Here is a 24,654-nt window from a genome sequence, read left to right on the forward strand (position 1 = left end):
AAGAAGAAGTTTTACAAATCGACCACGGCCTCTCAGCCCAGAAGTTTTAACTAATGTAATCTCGACTAGCTACTAAAGTTAGAGAAATGCTGGAAGTTTCACGACGCTTGTTTGATGAAAAAAGAACGCTTCTAAGCTCACTCTGAGTCACGAACTGTATGATGTAAAGTGGTGCTGACGAAAATTTAAATGACAGTGATGAAATTACTTGCCGTACTTCCAATGTGTTCGGAGTGTACAATAGGAATAGAGGTTCTCCTTATTTTAATGAGACTATGAAATTTGTTTGACCTTATGAGGCAGTTTACGTCTGGCGTTAAGAACGTGGTGCATGCAGTACTGTAAATATTGTTAATGACTGGTGAATGCGTGTCAGCCACAACAGCTTTACATGGACGATGGTGCTACGCCTCCCGCTAGCTACGAAGTACGTTGTGTCATTTGCATCCAGCTAGCAGAAATAGCCCTGACAGAATTGGCCGTAGATTATATTATGTCTGTATAGATGTGGTTATGAGTGACGGCGCTGTGTATGGCGCATAAAATTGAATGGTGGTGGCGTACATGTGCGTGATGAAAGTGGCTGAGGAAGAAATTCAGTTGTGACTGATGAATTTGTGCAACATGTTAACGAAATTATCCGTGCGGTTTCTTAGAAAGCAGTTTCACAACTTACTGAATTTATTAATGACAACCCTCGTTAACATAAGGTTAACGTAAGTGTTGTGCACGGTGTGTACCGAAATTAATTTATGTTCACAAAAGTGAAAAAAAGGGTTGGTGCTCGCATTGTTTAGCACTACCATGAAGAGCGGGAGGGACTTCCGAAGAGACAAGGGCGCAGTACGTCAACTCTGAAAGAGCGGGTGCACGTTGATCCTCCCAGTAAATTCAAGCAGACACTATCAACAAGCCAAATGACAGTTGCAGTTTTTTAGGACCACAAATGAATTTTTACATCATATTTCATGAGAATATCGGGCGAAAATACTGTGACAACACAGGTCGGTTGTGAGACGCAAAAAATATCCATAGTTTAACCCAAAAGAAATGCCACGGGATGATTATTGAAGGAGTTATTCTCCTTCACGAGGATGCGCGTCCCCATACCGCGAATCGAACGAAGGTGAGTTTTCCTCCCTATAGCCAGTGCTTGGCAACGAAAGACTTTTATCTCTTCCCCAAGTTGGAAGCCTGTTTCGCTTTTCATACACGGAAGTGCTGACTTAGTGGTAAGATGGCCCACTGGACAGCTTTTCAAAAACTGAACACAGACAAAGCATGAAAACACGAAGAAGGTGAAGCGAACAGTGAAAAAGGAGCGAAATAGAAACAGTGAAGGGTCCAAGGAAAAGATGTGCAATATAGAGCAGCCTGAGCGAGCAAGTGGGTTATGGTTAAGTGGTCACGTTGTTGGACTGTTTGGCGGGAGAGGAATGTTCAAAAATCACACATTTATTTTTATTCTTTTTATCACAACATTATGAACTGTCCGTCCGATCATTGAAATGTTTGTTCTCTTTCTGTAAACTTGGCAGTTGTCATATTATACGTTGGTTATAAAATACGAGCCATGTGGCAAAAAAAGGGAAAAAGGTCGGAAGTAAACGTGATGAATACTGACAGCAGGTGAGATACCACATAGAAGCCTCACAGAAATGAAACCAGCAAATAAACGGGTGTGAACTACTTTACAACAAAGGAATTCAAGAGTAAAAACTTCAAAACCGGAACGCAACGCAATTTCAAAAACATTAAAAACGTAAGTTTGGACATACGTCAGAGAAACTGTGTGATTGTGAAACTGTTTCGTTCATTTGTTCCAGCTTATGTGACTATTATGTTTTCATTATTTCCTTGGTACGGATCGCATGCAAATAAACACCTAATCGGGCAAGGAGTCATATCCCACTCACTTTATCAGAGATACAAATTAGATGCGTCGGTAAGAGATTCTTGTCACTAATGTCGTGTAAGACACACCACACATATTTTTCGGTGAAGGAGTAGAATGACTTGTCGCCTGGTCTCAAACGTTTGCGGTTCCAATTCGAAAGTTATTTCCTTTCGGCTGCTCAAAGGGCAGTTGTGTAGAATCAACTGCCATTATAGGTCCCTTCCTTACACCACGCTATTGCAGTCAGACCTTACACAACGATCGAGACAGGAATTTCAACACAGCGAAAAGCGGAAAAAATTAAATAAATAAACAAACAGAAAAAATTGGCAGAAGTGGGATTCGAACACGGCTCGCCTGCTTCACCACTTAACCACGACGCGGTTGCTCTTTCAGGCTGCTCGATATTGCACTTCTTGTCCTTGGACCGTTCACTGTTCCTATTTTGCTTTTTTTCACAGTTCAGTACCTCGTCTTCCTGTTTTCACGCTTTATCTGTAATCAGTTTTTGGCGGGATGTCCACTGGGCAATCTTACCACTAAATATGAGGGATGTGCAATGGGAATTTCCCTCGTCAGCAATCTACTGTCGACGATGAGCTGAATGACGTCAGAAACTGGCTGACGCACCAGCGGGCACCATTGTTTGAGAAAGGGATTAAATTAGCTGAAATTACGATCCGATTAATGTTTCAATTTGGGTAGCGGCTATATGGAGAGATAAAAATGAACATATAAGTACAAACTGCATACTAAACAAATTGTCATCTTTTAATTGTTAATTTAAGAATAATTCTCGTAAATTAGCCTATGCACTAAAAGGCACACGCTGGGCCAATCCATCCCTCTATTCCGAAGGAGCGCCCTAGTCAGCTGACTTCCAACTTGTCAAAGTGTGCACCTTGAGCGTTCTCATTACCATCTATGCATTACATGGAGCAGCACAGTAGTCTTCGCACACCCAGAAGTTCGTTTTTGAGGATGTGCAATGCCATACCAAGGCAGACATGAGACCCAGCGAGAAGATAAGCTTTTAGTTTCGGCAAAAAATTGAATATTGAACCCAAGAAATTGTTTTCCTGCAGAAGATTTAATTTTGAAAAACCACATGAAACATACCACTAATCGAATTTCTATAAAGAAAAAACAGCTACTGCCATCCAACAAAATAAACCTGAAATAAAATAAAGGACTAGGTCGCTATAAACCGACGGGGGCTATCAGGAAAGTAATTTCCGGTCGGTCTCGAAATGGAAATCATTGTTAAAATAAAAAATGCTTTATTTGCAACAATTAGCTACACTTTTCCTTCCAGCAACTTCTCTACATAGCTACCGCCTTAGACATTTGCCGTAGTGTTGTACTAACTTTCCTTGTCATAGCAGGCAGCCACCCGTCCTTTCCTCTTGGTCTCTACGCTGATCGAGAGCTCGTTGCCTGTGGCAGAGCATTGTCTTAATAGCCGGCAGTCATGTCAGCAGAGATGAAACTCAGTGGGAACCAATTACTGGCTGCATTACTGTCAAATACTTCTCATGGATAACGATGCAGAGTGCGGTTTAGAATTGTCACGGAGAAGAAACCGAATGGCAGTTGTGTCAGATGGGCTGCGTGGCATCAGTCGGAATCTCTCACCAGGCTCTCATACTTGGCTGTAGACACTAGTTTCTGCGCATCTTTACGGGCTCACAGTGATCTCTGAAATGAAATGGATGAAATGGGTCTAAGCACTATGCGATTTAACATCTTAGGTCATCAGTCCCATAGAACGTAAAACTACTTAAACCTGACTAACCTAAGGACATCACACACATCCATGCCCGAGGCAGGATTCGAACCTGCGACCGTAGCAGCTGCGCGGTTCCGGACTGAAGCGCATAGAACCGCTCTGCCACAGCGGTCTGCGCTCTGAACTGAAAAGAGCGACGTGGCGCAATGGACGGGTGTGCCCTAGAGATACTGCCCAACACATTCGTGCCAGATCAGAATTTACTTTTTGAATACCCCCTCATACATGGTGAGGCGCGTAAGACGTAACACCCCCATCTTTCGGTTGGCGATTGCACGTATCGACGCTGGGAAATATTGTGCGATTGAACATCGAGGCGGTCGGAAGCGGCTGCAGAAGGTAAACACGCCTCGCGCTACTATCAGGCCGAGTTGCCGTGCTCTATGCGGCACGCACGGCCTACGCTACGTAGATAAATTCTCATCCGCCCTCTTTTAAGCAAAGTTTGAATCACAATAGCAACATGCGTTACATCACTATACGCATCTTTTACAGAGCGTTCGAATGATGGTAAAAAAGTATAGCGTCCCATTTAAAAAACATGTACTTGCCTCATTATCTCGGTCAATATAAACGTTGTGATTATTGTGCATGTATCAAATGGTTCAAATGGCTCTGAGCACTATGGGACTCAACTGCTGTGGTCATTAGTTCCCGAGAACTCAGAACTACTTAACCCGAACTAACCTAAGGACATCACACACATCCATGCCCGAGGCAGGATTCGAACCTGCGACCGTAGCAGTCGCACGGTTCCGGAATGCGCGCCTAGAACCGCGAGACCACCGCGGCCGGCGTGCGTGTATCAACGTATGTGCCCCATAGTCCGCTATGATTCGCCGGAAACCGCATGCCGACACATGCAATCGCCCCCATATATATATATATATATATATATATATATATATATATATATATATATATATATATATATATATGTGTGTGTGTGTGTGTGTGTGTAATATCTCTAAAAGGGTGGAGTACGGAACCCTTCTTTGACAACAGTGAACATAAAGCACGTTAAAAAATTATTAAATTTGTGCACGATGCATAGCAGCTCGCTCCTGACCTCGCCCCTCGGCACACATTGTTTCTCAGCGACACTGTGTGAGCCCCTTCGTCGTGTGTGAGGGCAGCTGACGTTATTGCATGTACAAATTAAGGAAGCAGCCGCAGGTGGAACTTAAGTCACTAATTTTTCACAAATCTAGTTTACTGGAAAAAAATAATATGCACGTCTGCCCTGACGAACCGAACACAATCAACAATCAAATAAGACAGGCAGGTAAACCTTGGTTCAATAGCTCAGTCTCGTACTTGCTGGAGTGTTCCTCCAACTAATATTTACAGAGGTCTACTGCTGCACAGACAAATGAAATTCGACAAATGTTTGATTTTAGTGCGTGGCAGTGACATAGATCCTCTGAAAAACAGGAAATGGTCAGTGTTCCACCAAGTTTTGGGAACCAAGTTGCGACATCCAACACGAAGATTGGACCTTCGGTGCAGCTGCAGAGGCCAGGCGATGCACGTCCAGGAAGCTGCTGGTCGGAATCAGGCAGCGGCGTCGTAGTAGAGATGTCCGTCTGTAGATCTGGTTCGACGCGAGCTGACTCTGCAAGGCGGGGCACAGGTGTAAATACTGACTCGCGGCAGGATACAGTAGGAAATATTTTCAGTTACGACCGCTGCGGATGTCAAAAGGTCCCACCCCGATCTGCGACAGCTGCTGTCGTTACTAGGGCCGTCTAGTGGAACTGTTTTTTTGGTGCAGAGCTGTTCTATAGCGTGTAGGCTACCCGCGACATTGTTACGGCAGATTGGCTGCTAGTCATACGGGCGGAAATGGCACAAATATTGCAGTTTACTCTGCAATGAACTACATAGTATGTATTTCGTTTCGTTCTCAGATTAAAATTATTTAATAATAGTGCACACAGACCACATTTCATCTTACTGCCAGATTCCTTGAAACAGGCACCCATTTCATAGTACATAATAGATATCTAGTAAGTTTCAACGTCGATTTTGACTTAGTTTTGATAACACAGCCACAAATTAAGGGGTTTTCTACTCTTTTTTTCGTGATCATATCAGCTACGAATACGTTTTGCTGTTTTCTTAAATGAGTAATCGCTAAGAAGTTAAGAAAACAATGAAGCTTCTCTCATTATTTTCACAAAAGTTTTGTTAAACTGAATAGCTGTTCAGCATACGGCAAAATAATGAAAACACATTCATAGTGTACTGGTACCACATACATTTACTTTACGCGCATACACATATGCGCCAGATTGTATAAATTAGTAGCTTTCTTATTCACCATCACTAACAAAAATGGTTCAAATGGCTATGACCAATATGGGACTTAACTGCTGAGGTCATCAGCTCCATAGAACTTAGAGCTACTTAAAGTTAACTAACCTAAGGACATCACAAACATCCCTTCCCGAAGCAGGATTCGAACCTGCGACCGTAGCGGTCACGCGGTTCCAGACTGTAGCGCCTAGAACCGCTCGGCCACTCCTGCAGGGGCTTGTAACAGCTGGTCCTAAATACGTAGCAGACAAGTGTGAAAATCGAAAACTATATTAAACTAGCTTCAAAGTGGTTGTTCAAACAAAAGCAAATTTGGTTGTGCCCACAGTGCGCCCGCACGGGTGGCCGAGCGGTTCTGGGCGCTACAGTCTGGAACAGCGCGACTCCTACGGTCGCAGGTTCGAATCTTGCTTCGGGCATGGATGTGTGTGACGTCCTTAGGTTAGTTAGGTTTAAGGAATTCTAAGTTCTAGGGAACTGATGACCTCAGCAGTTAAGTCCCATAGTGCTCAGAGCCATTGTTTTTTGTACCCGCAGTGCAGTGCTTGACTCATGATTCACGGTGAACGAGTGGTCAGTCCTAATGACACTCCCTTATCTTATAACACTTACCTACGCATAATCTGATTTCGATCTTTTCGTTTTTGCAGCTGTATATTTTTATGTACAAGCCATTTGACATAATGGTGCACGTAGACCTTGGCACTCCCCCAGTTTAGTGAAGCAAGGGACAAAAAAAAAAATAATAGATGCAGAGTAACTACCCAGATTTTCCACTCCGATAACATTTCGTAGCCGAGTAGTATCTAGAACTTTACTACCGTCATAAACCGTTTGCAGTGGGGATTAAGCAGTTTATTTGCTGCCCACGGGATCTTCAATTAAAGAAACCTGTCTCACTAATGTCCTTCCAGTTTGCCAACTGATTCTTACATACTGATGAGAGACTCGTAGCGGAAAACTGCAGCATCGACTCGTTGCTGCCACACATTCAACAAACTAATAATGATTAATGATGCTTCTCGACAACGGTGTGGATATTTAAGATACAGCTTGACTGTACTTCACAGTTAGGGATAAGCACAACGGAGGATATGTTCATAAGCACGTTAAAAGTGCAGGCTGGACGTTTTGGAGCGTTGCAGATAGTGCAGAATAAGTACTAGAAGGTCAAGTGTCCCCTATAGGTGACGTAAGTCATGGTCGTTAAACAGCGCGAATCATCCAGTCGGTTGAGTACATAGTCTTGGGCAATTCTCGTTACACGCTTCTACGATTTGTAGATAGGAGTGAGTAGATATCATTCTGATTTCGAACCCACGCCCGGAAACGTACGGTTCCGTGCTACAGTCGTCTGAAAACGTGTTGGTAACCGACAACTTTTACTATTAATTCATTAGGCGTGATCCAGCACATAATTTATTTCACAATTCCACTCGTTAATACCCAAAGAAATTCTTCGTGTACTTTTTGACGGGTTCTCTTCAACGTGGTGCAGTATGGCTTCTTCCAGTTCGGGTGTGCGGTCTCTCCTTGAAGCACCACTGTCACATCTACTGACAGTGAATGTACTCATCCTCGAAGCCATTGTGTAATTATGACGAAAAGAGCAGTCGGTGGTGTCGGACGTTGTTGATAACGATCTTGATAAAGACGGCGAGCAGCTTTTTCACTATCGTTTCTTCGGCATACAGAAGGTGTATTCCGCATTCACTTACTCAGCTATGTTTCTCTAACACTCACAGACACTTTAGTGGGGCTTGAACCAGCTCAGGGAGGTAAGGCAGACGTGAAATAACATTATCCGATCTGACGTAAGCAACCATCCCTCCTCCCACCCAAATCCCTAAACGCCATGACTACCCTGTTGGATATCTGCCTAGCAAATGTTTTGAAACGGCTTTAGCAACGAACCGGTACGTCTCCGGACATGGGTTCCAGGTCAAATTATTATGTACTCGGCTCCCGCTGTAAATCCTACAAGTCTTTCCAAAATTCCAAGTTTCCAAACATCTTCCAAAATTATCGCAGTAAAATAGGTCGACATGGAGACGTGACAGAAAGTTGAAAGGAGCTATCGTGTTACGGCTGTCCTCCGACTTCATCGAGGACTGACCAGGATAGAAGCTCAGAGGAGAACGAACATTCGCCATCGTCGAATGTGTTTCGCACATGGCGTAGTTGTCTGAGGTACTGAGTACACGATAACCTCTGGTTAACGTTGCCAGTAATCTGGACAGCAGCTGTCAAATCCGTAACCTGGCTGAAGCCTGTGTCCCAGCACTGCGTGAAGTTCTCAACAATTTGACAGATGACCGCATTTTGACCGTGCTTTCCTGACCTATGTTGAAATAGAGGGTCTTGCACTGTAGCGCTGCCAAGCCCGTTCTCTTACTCTCTCATGTATCTAAAACATTTCTATATAGACTGCCGTCTGACACTCCACCGTTCGCCAACCATTATGAGTGACCATCTCTGGCACAGAGCTGAAATAGGTCGACGTATTTGTCGAAGCTATTGTTCTTGTCAGAGGGGCAGCTCTCTACACTAAATTTGGCACTCTAAAATGTCCTCAAGTTGCCTACAAGCTTAATCATGTTTTACTATGATTTATTACCACTATATACGTTGTTGAATAGCGTGTTGGCGGTATTAGTAGCATTTCGTGGGGGAAAGCCGTTCAAGACGCGACCCTTCCTCACCCCCCCCCCCCCCCTCCAATCCCAGGAAGGAATTTGAAGCGTCACCGTGAGTACCCTTTACAACAGCAAATCATGCCTAAGTCGAATGAATTCCTGTCGAGTGATATGAGAAATATCATAAGTTAATCAGCTGACTGCAGCATTACCATATGATATGACATGAATATTTCCTTATTTTTTTAAGTCAATAACCCAGCTGATGGACATGGAAAAAGGCAGCTAACAGTTTTTTTTGATAACTTTCCCAATATGTAGGAGGACAAATTGTACCAATGTGTTGTTGGTGGTGTCGTTGTGGTCTTCAGTCCAGAGACTGGTTTGATGCAGCTGTCCATGCTACTCTATCCTGTGCTAGCTTCTTCATCTCCCAGTACCTACTGCAACTTACATCCTTCTGAATCTGCTTAGTGTATTCATCTCTTGATCTCCCTCTAACCCACATCCTTCTGAATCTGCTTAGTATATTCATCTCCTTGTCTCGCTCTACGATTTTTACCCTACACGCTGCCCTGCAATACTAAATTGGTGATGCCTTGGTGCCTCAGAACGTGTCGTACCAACCGCACCATTCTTCTAGTCAAGTTGTGCCACAGATTTCTCTTCTCCCCAACTCCATTCAATGCCTCCTCATGAGTTATGTGATCTGCCCATCTAATCTTCAGCATTCTTCTGTAGCACTACATTTCGAAAGCTTCTGTTCTCTTCTTGTCTGAACTATTTATCGTCCATGTTTCACTTCCATATGTGGCTACACTCTATACAATCATAAACGACTTCCTGACACTTAAATCTATACTCGATGTTAACAAATTTCTCTTCTTCAGAAACGCTTTCCTTGCCATTGCCAGTGTACATTTTATATCTTCTCTACTTCGACCATCATCAGTTATTTTGCTCCCCAAATAGCAAAACTCATTTATTACTTTGTGTCCCATTTACTAATTTAATTCCCTAGCATCACCCGATTTAATTCGACCACATTTCATTATCCTCTTTATGCTTTTGTTGATGTTCATCTTATATTCTCCTTTCAAGACACTGTCCATTCCGTACAACTGCTTGGGTCCTTTGCTGTCTCTGAGAGAATTACAGTGTCATCAAGTGAGCCCCAAAGTTTTTATTTCTTGTTCACGGATTTTAATTCTTACTTCATTTTTTTTTCTTTACTGCTTGCTGAATATACAGATATCAATGTGATGGACTAAGAAAGACGAAGGTCTGTTTCAAAGATTGTCAACAGATACCGTAAGCATCTCAGAAGAGTAACTAGCGAAGCTAAACACAGGGATTGATGAGACACTTCAGAAAGATCGGTTCTGAGGAGCGTAGTTTGCGGAGATTGGCTTTTAACCAATAGGAACGTAGCAATTCTAATAACGGCCGTGTTGGCCGGTCTGTAGCATGGCGTGTGAACAGGTAGGTGGGACATGCTGAAGAGAGGACGCAGTATGGAGGCGCTCATTCTGAGAGGTGGTAAGGTGCAGTAAAATACAGTATATCATCATAGATACAGTTCGCGATGTGTTACTTAAGTTTGTCTTGGCTATCGTGGTATGCCTTTTCAAGTACTTTCCTCTGTAACAAAGACGCGAGCACACTTTCGCGCCATTCCCATGTGGCACCCTCATTGCTAGAAATGAAGCGATTTCTGAGCATGAAAGGGTAGTAAATGCTGACTAATAGAAAAAGAACATGTATCACTCAACTTAAGTAAGTTATTTTTGTGGACTTTTGTGTCTTATATTGGCGCCACCTGTTTGTGAGCACCGTATTATGTCACTTTCTTTGTGGCTTCACAATGTTAAGCGAAAAACTCCTCCAGAGTGATTTATTCAAGGATTACGTAGTTCTAATGTGATTTCGTGAATATTAAGGTGCAGTGCCTGTTGTTGTTGTTGTTGTGGTCTTCAGTCCTGAGACTGGTTTGATGCAGCTCTCCATGCTACCCTATCCTATGCAAGCTTCTTCATCTCCCAGTATTTACTGCAACCCACATCCTTCTGAATCTGCTTAGTGTATTCATCTCTTGGTCTCCCTCTACGATTTTTACCGACCACGCTTCCCTCCAATAATAAATTTGTGATCCCTTGATGCCTCAGAACATGTCCTACTAACCGGTCCCTTCTTTTTGTCAAGTTGTGCCACATACTCCTCTTCTCCCCAATTCTATTCAATACTTCATCACTAGTTATGTGATCTACCCATCTAATCTTCAGCATTCTCCTGTAGCATCACATTTCGAAGGCTGCTATTCTCTTCTTGTCCAAACTACACTCCTGGAAATGGAAAAAAGAACTCATTGACACCGGCGTGTCAGACCCACCATACTTGCTCCGGACACTGCGAGAGGGCTGTACAAGCAATGATCACACGCACGGCACAGCGGACACACCAGAAACCGCGGTGTTGGCCGTCGAATGGCGCTAGCTGCGCAGCATTTGTGCGCCGCCGCCATCAGTGTCAGCCAGTTTGCCGTGGCATAAGGAGCTCCATCGCAGTCTTTAACACTGGTAGCATGCCGCGACAGCGTGGACGTGAAGCGTATGTGCAGTTGACGGACTTTGAGCGAGGGCGTATAGTGGGCATGCGGGAGGCCGGGTGGACGTACCGCCGAATTGCTCAACACGTGGGGCGTGAGGTCACCACAGTACATCGATGTTGTCGCCAGTGGTCGGCGGAAGGTGGACGTGCCCGTCGACCTGGGACCGGACCGCAGCGACGCACGGATGCACGCCAAGACCGTAGGATCCTACGCAGTGCCGTAGGGGACCGCACCGCCACTTCCCAGCAAATTAGGGACACTGTTGCTCCTGGGGTATCGGCGAGGACCATTCGCAACCGTCTCCATGAAGCTGGGCTACGGTCCCGTACACCGTTAGGCCGTCTTCCGCTCACGCCCCAACATCGTGCAGCCCGCCTCCAGTGGTGTCGCGACAGGCGTGAATGGAGGGACGAATGGAGACGTGTCGTCTTCAGCGATGAGAGTCGCTTCTGCCTTGGTGCCAATGATGGTCGTATGCGTGTTTGGCGCCGAGCAGGTGAGCGCCACAATCAGGACTGCATACGACCGAGGCACACAGGGCCAACACCCGGCATCATGGTGTGGGGAGCGATCTCCTACACTGGCGATACACCTCTGGTGATCGTCGACGGGACACTGAATAGTGCACGGTACATCCAAACCGTCATCGAACCCATCGTTCTACCATTCCTAGACCGGCAAGGGAACTTGCTGTTCCAACACGACAATGCACGTCCGCATGTATCCCGTGCCACCCAACGTGCTCTAGAAGGTGTAAGTCAACTACCCTGGCCAGCAAGGTCTCCGGATGTGTCCCCCATTGAGCATGTTTGGGACTGGATGAAGCGTCGTCTCACGCGGTCTGCACGTCCAGCACGAACGCTGGTCCAACTGAGGCGCCAGGTGGAAATGGCATGGCAAGCCGTTCCACAGGACTACATCCAGCATCTCTACAATCGTCTCCATGGGAGAATAGCAGACTGCATTGCTGCGAAAGGTAGATATACACTGTACTAGTGCCGACATTGTGCATGCTCTGTTGCCTGTGTCTATGTGCCTGTGGTTCTGTCAGTGTGATCATGTGATGTATCTGACCCCAGGAATGTGTCAATAAAGTTTCACCTTCCTGGGACAATGAATTCTCGGTGTTCTTATTTCAGTTTCCAGGAGTGTATTTATCTTCCATGTTTCACTTCCATACATGGCTACACACCATACAAATACTTTCAGGAACGACTTGCTGACACTTAAATCTATACTCGATGTTAACAAATTTGTCTTCTTCAGAAACGCTTTCCTCGCCATTGCCAGTCGACGTTTTATATCTTCTTTACTTCGACCATCATCAGTTATTTTGCTCCCCAAATGGCAAAACTCCCTTACTACTTTAAGTGTCACATTTCCTAATCTAATTCCCTCAGCATCTCCCGACTCCATTCGCTTACATTACATTATCCTCGTTTAGCTTTTGTTGATGTTCATCTTATATCCTCCTTTCAAGACACTGCCCATTCCGTTCAACTGCTCTTCCAAGTCCTTTGCTGTCTCTGATAGAATTAGAATTTCATCGGCGAACCTCAGAGTTTTTATTTCTTTTCCATGGATTTTAATGCCTACTCCGAATTTTTTTTTGTTTCCTTTACTCCTTGCTCAATATACAGATTGAATAACATCGGGGAGAGGCTACAGCCCTGTCTCACTCCCTTCCCAACCACTGCTTCCCTTTCATACCCCTCGACTCTTATAACTGCCATCTGGTTTCTGTAGAAATTGTGAATAACCTTTCGCTCCCTGTATTTTACTCCTGCCACCATTAGAATTTCAAAGAGAGTATTCCAATCAACATGGTCAAAACCTTTCTCTAAGTCTACAAATGCAAGAAACGTAGGTTTGCCTTTTCTTAATCTTTCTTCTAAGATAAGTCGTAAGGTCAGTATTGCCTCGCGTGTTCCAACACTTCTACGGAATCCAAACTGATATTCCCCGAGGGCGGCTTCTACTAGTTTTTCCATTCGTCTGTAAAGAATTCGCATTAGTATTTTGCAGCCGTGACTTATTAAACTGATAGTTCGATAATTTTCACATCTGTCAACACCTGCTTTCTTTGGGATTGGAATTATTATATTCTTCTTGACGTCTGAAGGTATTTCGCCTGTCTCATACATCCTGCTCACCAGAGTTTTGTCAGGACTGGCTCTCCCAAGGCCATCAGTAGTTCTAATGGAATGTCTAATCCCGGGTCCTTGTTTCGACTCAGATCTTTCAGTGCTCTGTCGAACTCTTCACGCAGTATCGTACCTCCCATTTATCTTCATCTACGCCCTCTTCCATTTACATAATATTGTCCTCAAGTACATCGCCCTTGTATAGACGCGCTATATACTCCTTCCACCTTTCTGCTTTCCCTTCTTTGCTTAGAACTGGGTTTCCATCTGTGCTCTTGATATTCATACAAGTGGTTCTATTTTCTCCAAAGGTCTCTTTAATTTTCCTATAGGCATTATCTATCTTTCCCCTAGTGAGATAAGCCTCTACATCCTTACATTTGTCATCTAACGATCCCTGCTTAGCCATTTTGCATTTCCTGTCGATCTCATTTTTACGACGTCTGTATTTCTTTTTGGGTGCTTCATTTACTGCATTTTTATATTTTCTCCTTTCATCAATTAAATTCAATATTTCTTCTGTTCTACTAGCCCTCGTCTCTTTACCCACTTGATTCTCTGCTGCCTTCACTACTTCATCCCTCAGAGCTGCCCATTCATTTTCTACTATACTTCTTTCCCCCATTCCTGTCAATTGTTCACTTATGCTCTCTCTGAAACTCTGTACAACCTCTGTTTCTTTAAGTTTATCCAGGTCCCATCTCCTTAAATTACCACCTTTTAGCAGTTTCTTCAGTTTTAATCTACAGTTCATAACCAAAAGATTGTGGTCAGAGTCCACATCTGCCCCTGAAAATGTCTTACAATTTAAAACTGGTTCCTAAACCTCTGTCTTACCATTATATAATCTACCTGATATCTTCTAGTATTTCCAGGATTCTTCCATGTATACAGACTTCTTTCATGATTCTTGAACCAAGTGTTAGCTATGATTAAGTTATGCTCTGTGCAAAACTCTACCAGTCGGCTTTCTCTCTCATTTCTTAGCCCCAACCCATATTCACCTACTATGTTTCCTTTTCTCCCTTTTCCTACTCTCGAATTCCAGTCACCCATGACTATTAAATTTTCGTCTCCCTTCACTACCTGAATAATTTCTTTTATCTCATCATACATGTCATCAATTTCTTCATCAGCTGCGGAGCTAGTTGGCATATAAACTTTTACTACAGTAGTAGACGTGGGCTTCGTGTCTATCTTGGCCACAATAATGCGTTCACTATGCTGTTTGTAGTAGCTTACCTGCATTCCTATTTTTTTATTCATTATTAAACCTACTCCTGCATTACCCCTATTTGATTTTGTATTTATAAGCAAAAGTCTTGTTCCTCCTGCCAACGAACGTCACCAATTCCCACTATATCTAACTATAACCTATCCATTTCCCTTCTTAAATTTTCTAATCTACCTGCCTGGTTAAGGGATCTGACATTCCACGCCACGATCGATAGAACGCCAGTTTTCTTTTTCCTGAGTAGTTCCCGCTCCGAGATCCGAATGGGGGACTATTTTACCTCCGGAATATTTTACCCAAGAGGACGCCATCATCATTTATCCATACAGTAAAGCTGCATGCCCTCGGGAAAAATTACGGCCGTAGGTTCCCCCTGCTTCAGCCGTTCACCGTACCAGCGCAGCAAGGCCTTTTTGGTTATTGTTACAAGGTCAGATCAGTCAATCATCCAGACTGTTGCCCCTGTAACTACTGAAAGGCTGCTGCCTCTCTTCAGGATCCACACGTTTGTCTGGCCTCTCAACAGATGCCCCTCCGTTGTGGTTTCACATACGGTACGACCATCTGTATCGCTGAGGCACGCAAGCCTCCTCACCAACGGCAAGGTCCATGGTTCATGGGGAAGGTACAGTGCCTATGATGTTTCAAATAGCCGTTTGCGTGCTTATCACATTCACAAGCTTTTTATTTTGGTATGTACCGTGTGCGAAGTTATTTACCTTTATTTCAGCGTGCTAATGGCCTCCGGCCACCGCCTCGTGTAATTCCATGTGGGATTTTGTTGAAATTTTCCAAGGATGTAACATGGCTTTGACCGTTCTCACAGAGCGCATCTGATCAATTGAGACTAATATTGTCTAAATTCTTTAATTAACCAGTGTCCACTATTGGGCTCGTCCCACGAGGGCAGTTGAATCCCGTGTGCTCAACATCCCTGTGGGTAGCTTTCCAACTCAGTGCGATCGCGCTTTTCCTTGAATTTATGTATTTGCGGAATTCTGCGTAGTGCTTACCTCTGTACTTAAGCGTGTCGATGCACGGAAAGAATGTGCCGCAGTGTGTGGTAATTCATGTCTTTCGGCCTTCCTATAGACAACAGAAATTTTTGTAAGTATCAGGACCGATAGCAGGGTAGACGAATGATTCAAGAGTGTGTTCAATTATTCAATCTTAATTTGTAATAAAATTTCCCTCACGTTAAGTCAGCTGCGGTATTTCAGAAAATTACCCCTATTATCAATATTGGTTATTATCAAGCTCAAATTACAATTATAATAGAAATAGAAGCCCCTAATTACTTTATTAAATAAAGCCGAATCAAATAGCCATTCCTCCTCTTGATAATCCAGTAGGAATATGAGCATTGGGATGAATAAAGCTAGAGGTTATCACTGAGTGCGTTGATTCTGTATGTGTTTCACGTTATCTGTTGCATGCACTAGTGTTTCGTCGATAGTTAAAAATCAGGGTCGTTGTTAGTACGAGCACGCAACGACAGCATCCAATAGGGGAGTAATATAGGTAAGAATATAGTGACAACTAGTGAATGAGCATAGAACAAGCAAGCAAGCAGCACAGGCAAGCACGCACAAAAAGATTGCCGCACAGAATCTCTGCACCACATCTGCTGAGCCCAGTGCAGATCCAATGGGAGTCATACAAGCAACCAGCTGCACGTTAAAAGCTCATTCAAAGTTCAGAAGACGTAATAACACGTTTTACATATTATTCGAAAAGAGAGAGGAAGTCATAAGGCCTAGTCACCAGTAAAATGATCCATAAAAATGCTGTGGCTTCATTAACAGTAAAAATGATGCATGTAAAATCTAAGGCTACGTGCATCATGCACACAAACATTTGTCTGTCGTGCGCTTTATCGCCCTCGCCTGTGCGGGAGGGGTACTTGCGGTCTTCATCAACATACAGGAAATATCTCATGAACAGCATCCAAAATTTTGTCAGATGGCTTCGGGATCGCTTCGCATAAAGTAGCGTTTATTTTATTAATAACGATGCTATGTCACAGCCATCACATGGAAACGTATGACTAAACAATAAACTCTGATTATTTCACACCATTATCATACTATTCAGTTCCGTGTTAGTGCGGGTACAGGTAGTTCTTACGTTCGCCTATCTTTACTCAGATATTTGTACATATTCCCTGGCCGGCAGAGAGGGCATGGGCGGAAAAGGCGATCCAAGGGGCTCCGCCGTTGAGGAGAAGGGGGTCGCCGCTGTTGTTATCTGGCCTGTTATTATTGTTGTTTGGAAGGATTTACTAGTCTGCCATTCAGTCTCATATTACAGGAGCTGGTAAGCTCGTGAGAGGCTGTTGGCTGGGAGTCAGAGAGCTCACTATTAATTTCGAATTGTCACCAATAAGCGGAAGCAATCTGTCATGGCAGGATTTAGAACGTCCTTGCAACAAAAATAAAATTAATTTTATTATATGCCGTTGTTTTTGTAAGGCATGTAATATTCAGTTAGCCACATTTTGCATTTCTGTTTCATTACTTATGTGCTTAATTTAATGTCTCAACGATGTAATTTGACTTCTGCGTCTTCAATTAATCTTGCGTTTCAGCGAAGTTGGCTTGTATGTAGGCTATATTTCTGATGCAAAAGTATTCCTTGCAGACTTGTAACTGAATAACAGAGGCTTCTGTCTGATTAAGAGTCTTCAGCTGATCAGACAGTCTGTTTTCTTTGAATATGATTGCGTGTTGTTAAACTGTTTTGTTATTATGGATGCACATTCACTAAAATTTTTATATGTGTATTATTCTCTAAATAAATCACCTTCTGCTCAGTCTTGCCAAATATTGATTGGTTATTGATCGCCTTCCTCAAATTCTATTATCCCGCTCGTAATTTTCTTCAATGATTACGATTATAAATTTTGTAACTGTGTTAAAATGCCTCCTGCATTTCCTGTTATCGTCTTGGAATTTTCTCCAGTAATTTTACAGAGGCTGTCTGTTACCATTTCCAATAAAAAAATTGTAAGTGTGTCCTAAGCAATGCTCGATATAATGTTGTGTGATATTCCTAGCAAATAAATTTATCCGTGACAGTCTTCAATCCATTTCTCTCTCCTCCTCTCTTATTATAGTCATAGCACTGTATTGCCATATTAATACAATGTAGAATTTTGTGTGGCAGGAGTATCTCATTCCAGTGCTTTATAAATTTAAGTTGAACTCTATCATCATTTTTGCTGCATTTACTTATTCATGTCACATATGATACAACATTTGCGGACAATTCTCAAAAGCTCGTACAATCTTACATCTCCAGACCTAGTTCCTGATTCATTCGATGATTTCATCCGATGCGTCGTGAATGTCAGTCATCATTCCTCTGTAGGCTTGAAGAGGACTCTCGTCAGCGATATGGCGGATTGACTCTAAGGTGGTATCGCAATCAAAATCTGCAGAGCTAGCCCCTCCCCACTTGTCCCTCAGATAACCGCATGTGCCTTGCATAGCTCGAGTCCGGTTCATGATCCTTCAATGACGCCTGCTATATCGAATGTATCCGCACGGATGGATTGTCGATTAGCTATTTGTTGACCGGAGCTAATTGCCCCCTCTTGATTTCCGATGACTGGTTGCCACTGGAAGAGGTCCCTACAAAGTTGTCTGCTGTGCACCAATCCGATTCCCTCGATTTCAAGCGTTGGTGTTGTACGTGGACAGTAACATAGGAAATAGGTAGCTGGGGTTCTTGTTAATGTTGATCCAGACCTTCAGGGGAGCTGCTGATCTTTTGCGATCTGGAGGCGGGATTTTACGAAGAACAGGAAGCCGTAGGGTGTTTGCACTTGGAATAAATCCAGTAATTATTCGCGTTGCCTGGTTGAGTTGCACGTGTGTCATCCCAATTTGAGCACTGCTGATTTAGGTCGAACAGCAGTGTTCTGCAAAAATAATAAGGATGAAGCTGTGGATCTTACAATTTGAGCATTAGCTTCCGATAAGATACAAGAAAGTTTGTGAAGAACGCTCTTTCTCATTTTGACTGTAGCAGCTAAGTTTAAAAGATGCTGCTTGTAAATTAGATTTCTGTATAATGTTAATTCCTAGGTATTTCATGTGCTGCAGTTACACACGTATACCAATAAACATATGTTTATGATACATATGACACGTATCATCTACAACACTGCTTACAAATGAAGCCTCCTTGGAGTGGCTGGAGAATGTAGTTTTGCTGGCACCTGGTTGCTAATGATGCTACTCGATTCAGGCAATTTCCTTATTTTTGCGGTCAGTTTTCTTAGGCGTTTTCTTTTATGGTGGGGTCACAAATATATATTCACTTATACGTCATCATTATGTCTCAAGTTATAAGTTCCGAGATTTATTACAATTGCACCGAATGTACTTTTTCGAAACAATCATGTCCTGCTCGTGTGTAATGTCCTGACTTTTGTACAAGAAGGTTCTTATATCTGTGCTTATTGTGACACTATTTCGTAAATATTAATATAATATGCTCTCCCATCTTCAATGTAACTCTAAATATAGAGCGGAAGATATGCTTGAGTTAGTATATCAATAATATAATAAAATTCTTTTTGGGATACTCTTTGACTGACAGATGCAACTTCCCCCGTGCATACTTGTACACGTGTGAGTCTACAATAAAGAGGTATGTGTAGGTGAAGTTTGTGAAGATGAATGGCGAGGTTTGTCTTCTTATTGTCACTGGATATTTGCAGTTTCTAAGTTGTGTGTTAATACTAAAGCTCTAGCAGCCATTATCACTCCATGAATTTTACATTGAAGGGCCAAAGAAACTGGTATAGGCTTTCGTAATCAAATACACAGATATGTAAACAGGCAGAATAGTACGTTGCGGTCGGCAACGCCTATATAAGACCACAAGTATCTGGCGCGGTTGTTAGATTACTGCTGCTGCAATGGAAAGCTATAAAGATTTATGTAAGTCTGAAAGTGGTTTTATAGTCGGCGCACGAGCGAAGGGACACAGCATTTCCGAGAGAGCGGTACAGTGGGGATTTTCCCGTACGACCATTTCCCGGCAGTACCGTGAATATCAGGAATCCGGTAAAACATCATATCTCCGCCACTCTTTGGCCGGGTAAAGATCCTGCAGGAACGGGATCATCGACGACTGAAGAGAAGCGTTCAACGTGATATAATTGCAACCCTTCCGCAGATTGCTCCAGATTTCAATGCTGGGCCATCAACAAGTGTCAGTGTGCTCAGCATTCAACGAAACATCCCCTGTAGCCTTGATGACTGCACAACACAAAGGTTTACGCCTCGCCTAGGCGATCTCCACCCACCCCCTCGTACCGATTTATGGACAGTCTGGCAGGATTAATGGTGTCAGTTCCCTCCAGCACTACTTCAGAGTCCATGCCACGTTGCGTTGCGGCGCTTCTCGCGAGGACCCTACACGATATCAGGCATGTGTACCTGTATCTTCGCTCTTCAACGTATGCACTCCCATCATTCCTGGCAAACTAATTTCACTTAGCAAGGATGAGGTATGTGAGTAAGTGATGATAACTGAGATAATACTACATCCAATGCTGTTGTACAGGCTTCATATTGTAACTTTCAGTTAAACTTTTATGTTGTTACGGTTTTAGAAGCATATGAAAAGAAACCAGGCACGAAGCTAGAAGTGCGTAATCATAATTTGTAAAATACAACTTTGTAGAACAATTCTTTCTTCGTATTCATCAAGTCCACCAGGAAGAAATTCATCAAAATAAAAATTATTTCAAAGTGTAGTAGCGCAGAAGACTGGTGAAGGTCAGTTGGGTGGATAGTATAACTGATGTGGATAGTATAACTGATGTAAATGTCGTGTGACTAGGGCTCCTGTCGGTAGACCGTTCGCCGGACGCAAGTCTCTCGATTTGACGCCACTTCGTCGACGCGCGTCGATGGGGATGACACAACAACCATTCCCTGAGCGGAATCGAACCGGGGCCCTTGGGATTGACGTTCTGTCGCGTTGACCACTCAGCTACCGGGGGCGGACGGTATAACTAATGAAACTATATGAGTCGAATCGAGGAGAAAAGAAATTTTTGCTACAACTTGATATTGCGAATGCTGAGGTTTCATGAAGTCTGATTGAACGGCGGTTGGGAGGGGGGAATTGTAAACAGAGACCAAGGCTTACTATAATACATGGGTTTAAAGTAGACGTAGGGTGCAGCGATTAAGGAGCTCCCACAAGAGAAGCTAGCGTCGTAGAAATTAAAGTGGTACGCTGGAAGATACTATCAAATCTAACGATATCTATCTATTGAGAGAAAAGTACTGAGCTCTACCTAGTAGAATTTCACAAACGCCTGTTTCATTCTACGTTTTTTTTTTCAATAAAGTGTTAAATATCGAGCAAACAATTTTAAGTTCATTTGCATGCCTTGAAATAAACCGTAGTATGCCTCACGCTGTAAGATGGCCAAGTCCAGTGTTCTGCGAATCTGCCTCTACTGACCGCTGTTATACAATGAGGTTTAGTCTACATCCTGGCACGTTGCCATGAATAGCAATGGACGCGCGATACGTATCCTCCTCCAAAGTGCAATGTTGTCTTACTTCACTTGCTAATCAGTTTTATTGATTACTGTCGACAGCAACACCTTTTAAGGCATGCCAATAAGGAACGTGTGCACGTTAGCAAATATCAAAATATGATCCCCTCCATTCTGCTTCTCTCCCTCTCTCTCTAGACTAGAGCCTTTTGACTTTATACGCGCTGTAGATTTATCTTTAGGAAAGCAGTGCACTGCAGCGAATGTGATTATACTTTCTCACTGTTTCAGGAGAACGATCACCATCCTGTGTCCCTCCGGTGCCAGACATCGGCTCCAGAGACGGTGAGTCGCAACACTCCAATGTTTCGTAAAATTAGGTATCTCTGTACTCCTATATCAATACAGTAAATTGTATATAATAGTAACTCCGCATAAATACTACGTATGCAGCAGATCTGTATGTGCAACGTCGTTGGTAAGGTATAGGATTGGTAAGCGGGGCACAAGAGCTGGTGGACTGGAATGCTGACCCGTTTGAGGCTGCAAAAATTTATTTTTGCCATGTTCCTTAAAACAAAGCACTGATAATAAGACAATGATTAAATAGCATTTGCAAACTGCCATGATCTACACGATTATTCAGTTGTATAAAAACAATGAGAATAATTCAAAAAACCTTCATATGAAAAAGTGCCCTGTGGCCCCAGCTTTACATTAATAAAACATTACTTTACACTAATTTAACTTTAACATAACTGCAGATCAGAGCTCACTAGTTGTGAAATTAAGTCAATTATCAGGCCTTGCGAATATGAAAAATAACAATTTATAAAGCCTATTAGGTTTCAAAAATACTCAAATAGCTAGGTGTTATAATTACGTGAACCAAGTATTATGTTATGATAGCCTGAAAAATCTACACAGCAATCAGCACATTCTCGACGTTAGGCGTTCACATCGGCCAAGCGTCTGAATTCCGTGCTGAAGAGCTCTCGTGACAACAACAGGCAGGCTTCTGGAACACACAAACCCAGTATTAATACACAATTCACTAAAATACTAAAACCAACAGCCAAGCACTGGGTAGCGCGAAATACAGTACGAGACGTTAAACGTTTGGTGTGACAACCGCAGTTACCATTAAAGCAATAGTTCATTAAACAATCTCCTATGGCGAGGTCGCCACGACGCATAACTGCACTATATTTTTTTGAAGGACGTGTGAATGGTAATTCTTGCAAAAATGCTAATGCCGTAGTTCGAAGAAAAGGGATTCACGGATGGAGCTCTACCCACAAATTGTTATTCACATGCGTGACTTCGTTCCTGGATGATTTTGAGGTCACTGGACTGAGTGTTGTTCAGCAACATCTTCAGCTACACTCAAACAGCCAGCACGATGCGCGGGCTTAACTATGGCAAGGAACTAACTATCAGGATTAATTAAGTTACATGCGGCTCAGTTTCGGCACAAGTCTAAAGAAGAACCTAGCGAGGTGGCGCAGTGGTTAGCACTCGCATTCGGGAGGACGACGGTTCAATCCCGCGTCCCGCCATCCTAATTTAGGTTTTCCGTGATTTCCAAAGATCACTTCAGGCAAATGCCGAGATGGTTCCTTCGAAAGGGCACGGCCAACTTCCTTTCCCATCCTTCCCTCAGCCGAGCTTGCGCTCCGTCTCTAATGACCTCGTTGTCGACGGGAGGTTAAACACTAATCTCCTCCTCCTCCTCCTCTAAAGAACAAGTAAGCAATAGTCAACAGTTACCGTTAGCTACTTGAAATTAATGTAAGGTTGAAATCCACTCTTGAAAATTGTAATAAATAGTACAGTCGACGACGAATGTGATATGAAACATTAGTTCAGGTACTTAAGCCAACGGGACAAGCAGAAGATGCACAAGAAGTTGTAATAACAGGGAAATGGGATTTCAGTACGTAAAGGGAGATGAGATTATACTCTGATAACGATGGGGAATTAGAACTCTGTAGAAGGGGACGGAATAGAAGATACTTACGTGAGAATACAGCCATGGTAGTTGGAATCAGAGGGTAGAAAAACTAATCGAATTCTGCAGCAAATTTTAGTTAGTAATAGCGAATACACTATTCAAAAGGAAGAGGTACACTTGAAAAATTCTAAGAGTCATGAGAAGCTTCCAGCTGGATTACATCATGGTCAACAACTCAGTCGGGTAAGAGCAGGCATAAACGCCGATCACAGTTTAATAATGATGAAAATTAGACAGAAATGTGGGATACAGAAGTACTGAAGAATGATAAGTTACGCTGATGAACATAGGTAGATTGGAAAACAACTGCGAAGAAACCTTGCGTCATAGAAGAAATAGTTCAATAGACTGAAAAGAGGAGGAAGCTAAATGTGTTTACTGAAGAACAGGAATACAGCTATACAAGTCACTTACAACAAATCAAAAAAAATCATTCGAAGGACTAATTCAGCATATACACCCATCAAAAAAAGTTTTGCACAACCCCGGTTCTCAGGAATCCTCAAGATAGACGTTGACTGCGGATATTGTATCACAGACAACGTCCCTTTGACTTTCAGAGAGGTCACTAAACCAGCCCAAAGATGTAAACAACCACGAATGAGCAGTTCCTCTGAGGCAGAGGGGGTCCGACAGCCGATCTATTCTAGTTATTATACAAGGACGTAGGTACTCCGCTCCTGTTGTCTGCAGTTCAACCATGCCTAAACGGTCAATAACGTGGTTCGATCGAGTCCACAGTATTACTTGGTGCAGCAAGGGCTCTCAACAAGGAAAGTGCTCAGGCGTCTCGGGGCGAACCAAAGCGATGTTTTTCGGACATGGAGGAGATACAGAAAGACAGGAACTGTCGGTGACACGCGCCACCCAAGGGCTACTATTGCAGTGGATGATCCCTCCCTACGGATTATGACTCGGAGGAACACTGACAGCAACGCCACCATGTAGAGTAATGCTTTTCGTGCAGCTGCAGTACATCATGTTACGACTTAAACTGTGAGCAATAGGCTGCACGATGCGCAACTTCACTCCCGACGTCCATGGTGAGGTCCATCTTTGCAGCCGCAACACCATGCAGAGCGTTACAGATGGGCCCAACAACATGCCGAATGTACCGCTCAGGGTTGGCATCACGTTCTCTTCACCGATGAGTGTCGCGTATAACTAGACAATTTTCGGAGACATGTTTGGAGGCAACCCGGTCAGTCTGAACGCCCTAGACACACTGTTCAGCCATTGCAGCAAGGTGGAGGTTAGCTGCTGCTGTTTTGGGGTGGCATCACGTAGGGTAGACATACGCCCCTGGTAGTCATGGCAGGCGACGTAATAGCTGTACGATACGTGAATGCCATATTCCGACCGATAGTGCGACCATATCAGCAGCATATTGGTGAGGCATTCGTCTTCACGGACGACAATAAGCTCCCCCATCGTGAACATCTTGTGAATAACGTACTTCAGGACAACGACATCGCTCGACTAAAGTG

At 43.4% G+C, this 24,654-nt stretch overlaps 1 protein-coding gene across 1 annotated transcript in view; it reads left to right on the forward strand.

Annotated features, from left to right (window-relative positions):
- The window catches only part of LOC126284071 (calcium/calmodulin-dependent protein kinase kinase 1), a 1,500,861-nt gene that overhangs the window by 546,039 nt on the left and 930,168 nt on the right, over positions 1 to 24,654 (forward strand). Inside the window, exon 2 of the mRNA XM_049982700.1 lies at positions 21,445 to 21,498. Coding sequence (XP_049838657.1) covers positions 21,445 to 21,498 — 54 coding nt within the window. The remainder of the gene's footprint in view (positions 1 to 21,444; positions 21,499 to 24,654) is intronic.

The sequence above is a fragment of the Schistocerca gregaria genome, chromosome 8 (genome assembly GCF_023897955.1).
Source record: "Schistocerca gregaria isolate iqSchGreg1 chromosome 8, iqSchGreg1.2, whole genome shotgun sequence".
In the NCBI taxonomy this organism is placed as follows: Eukaryota; Metazoa; Arthropoda; class Insecta; order Orthoptera; family Acrididae; genus Schistocerca; species Schistocerca gregaria.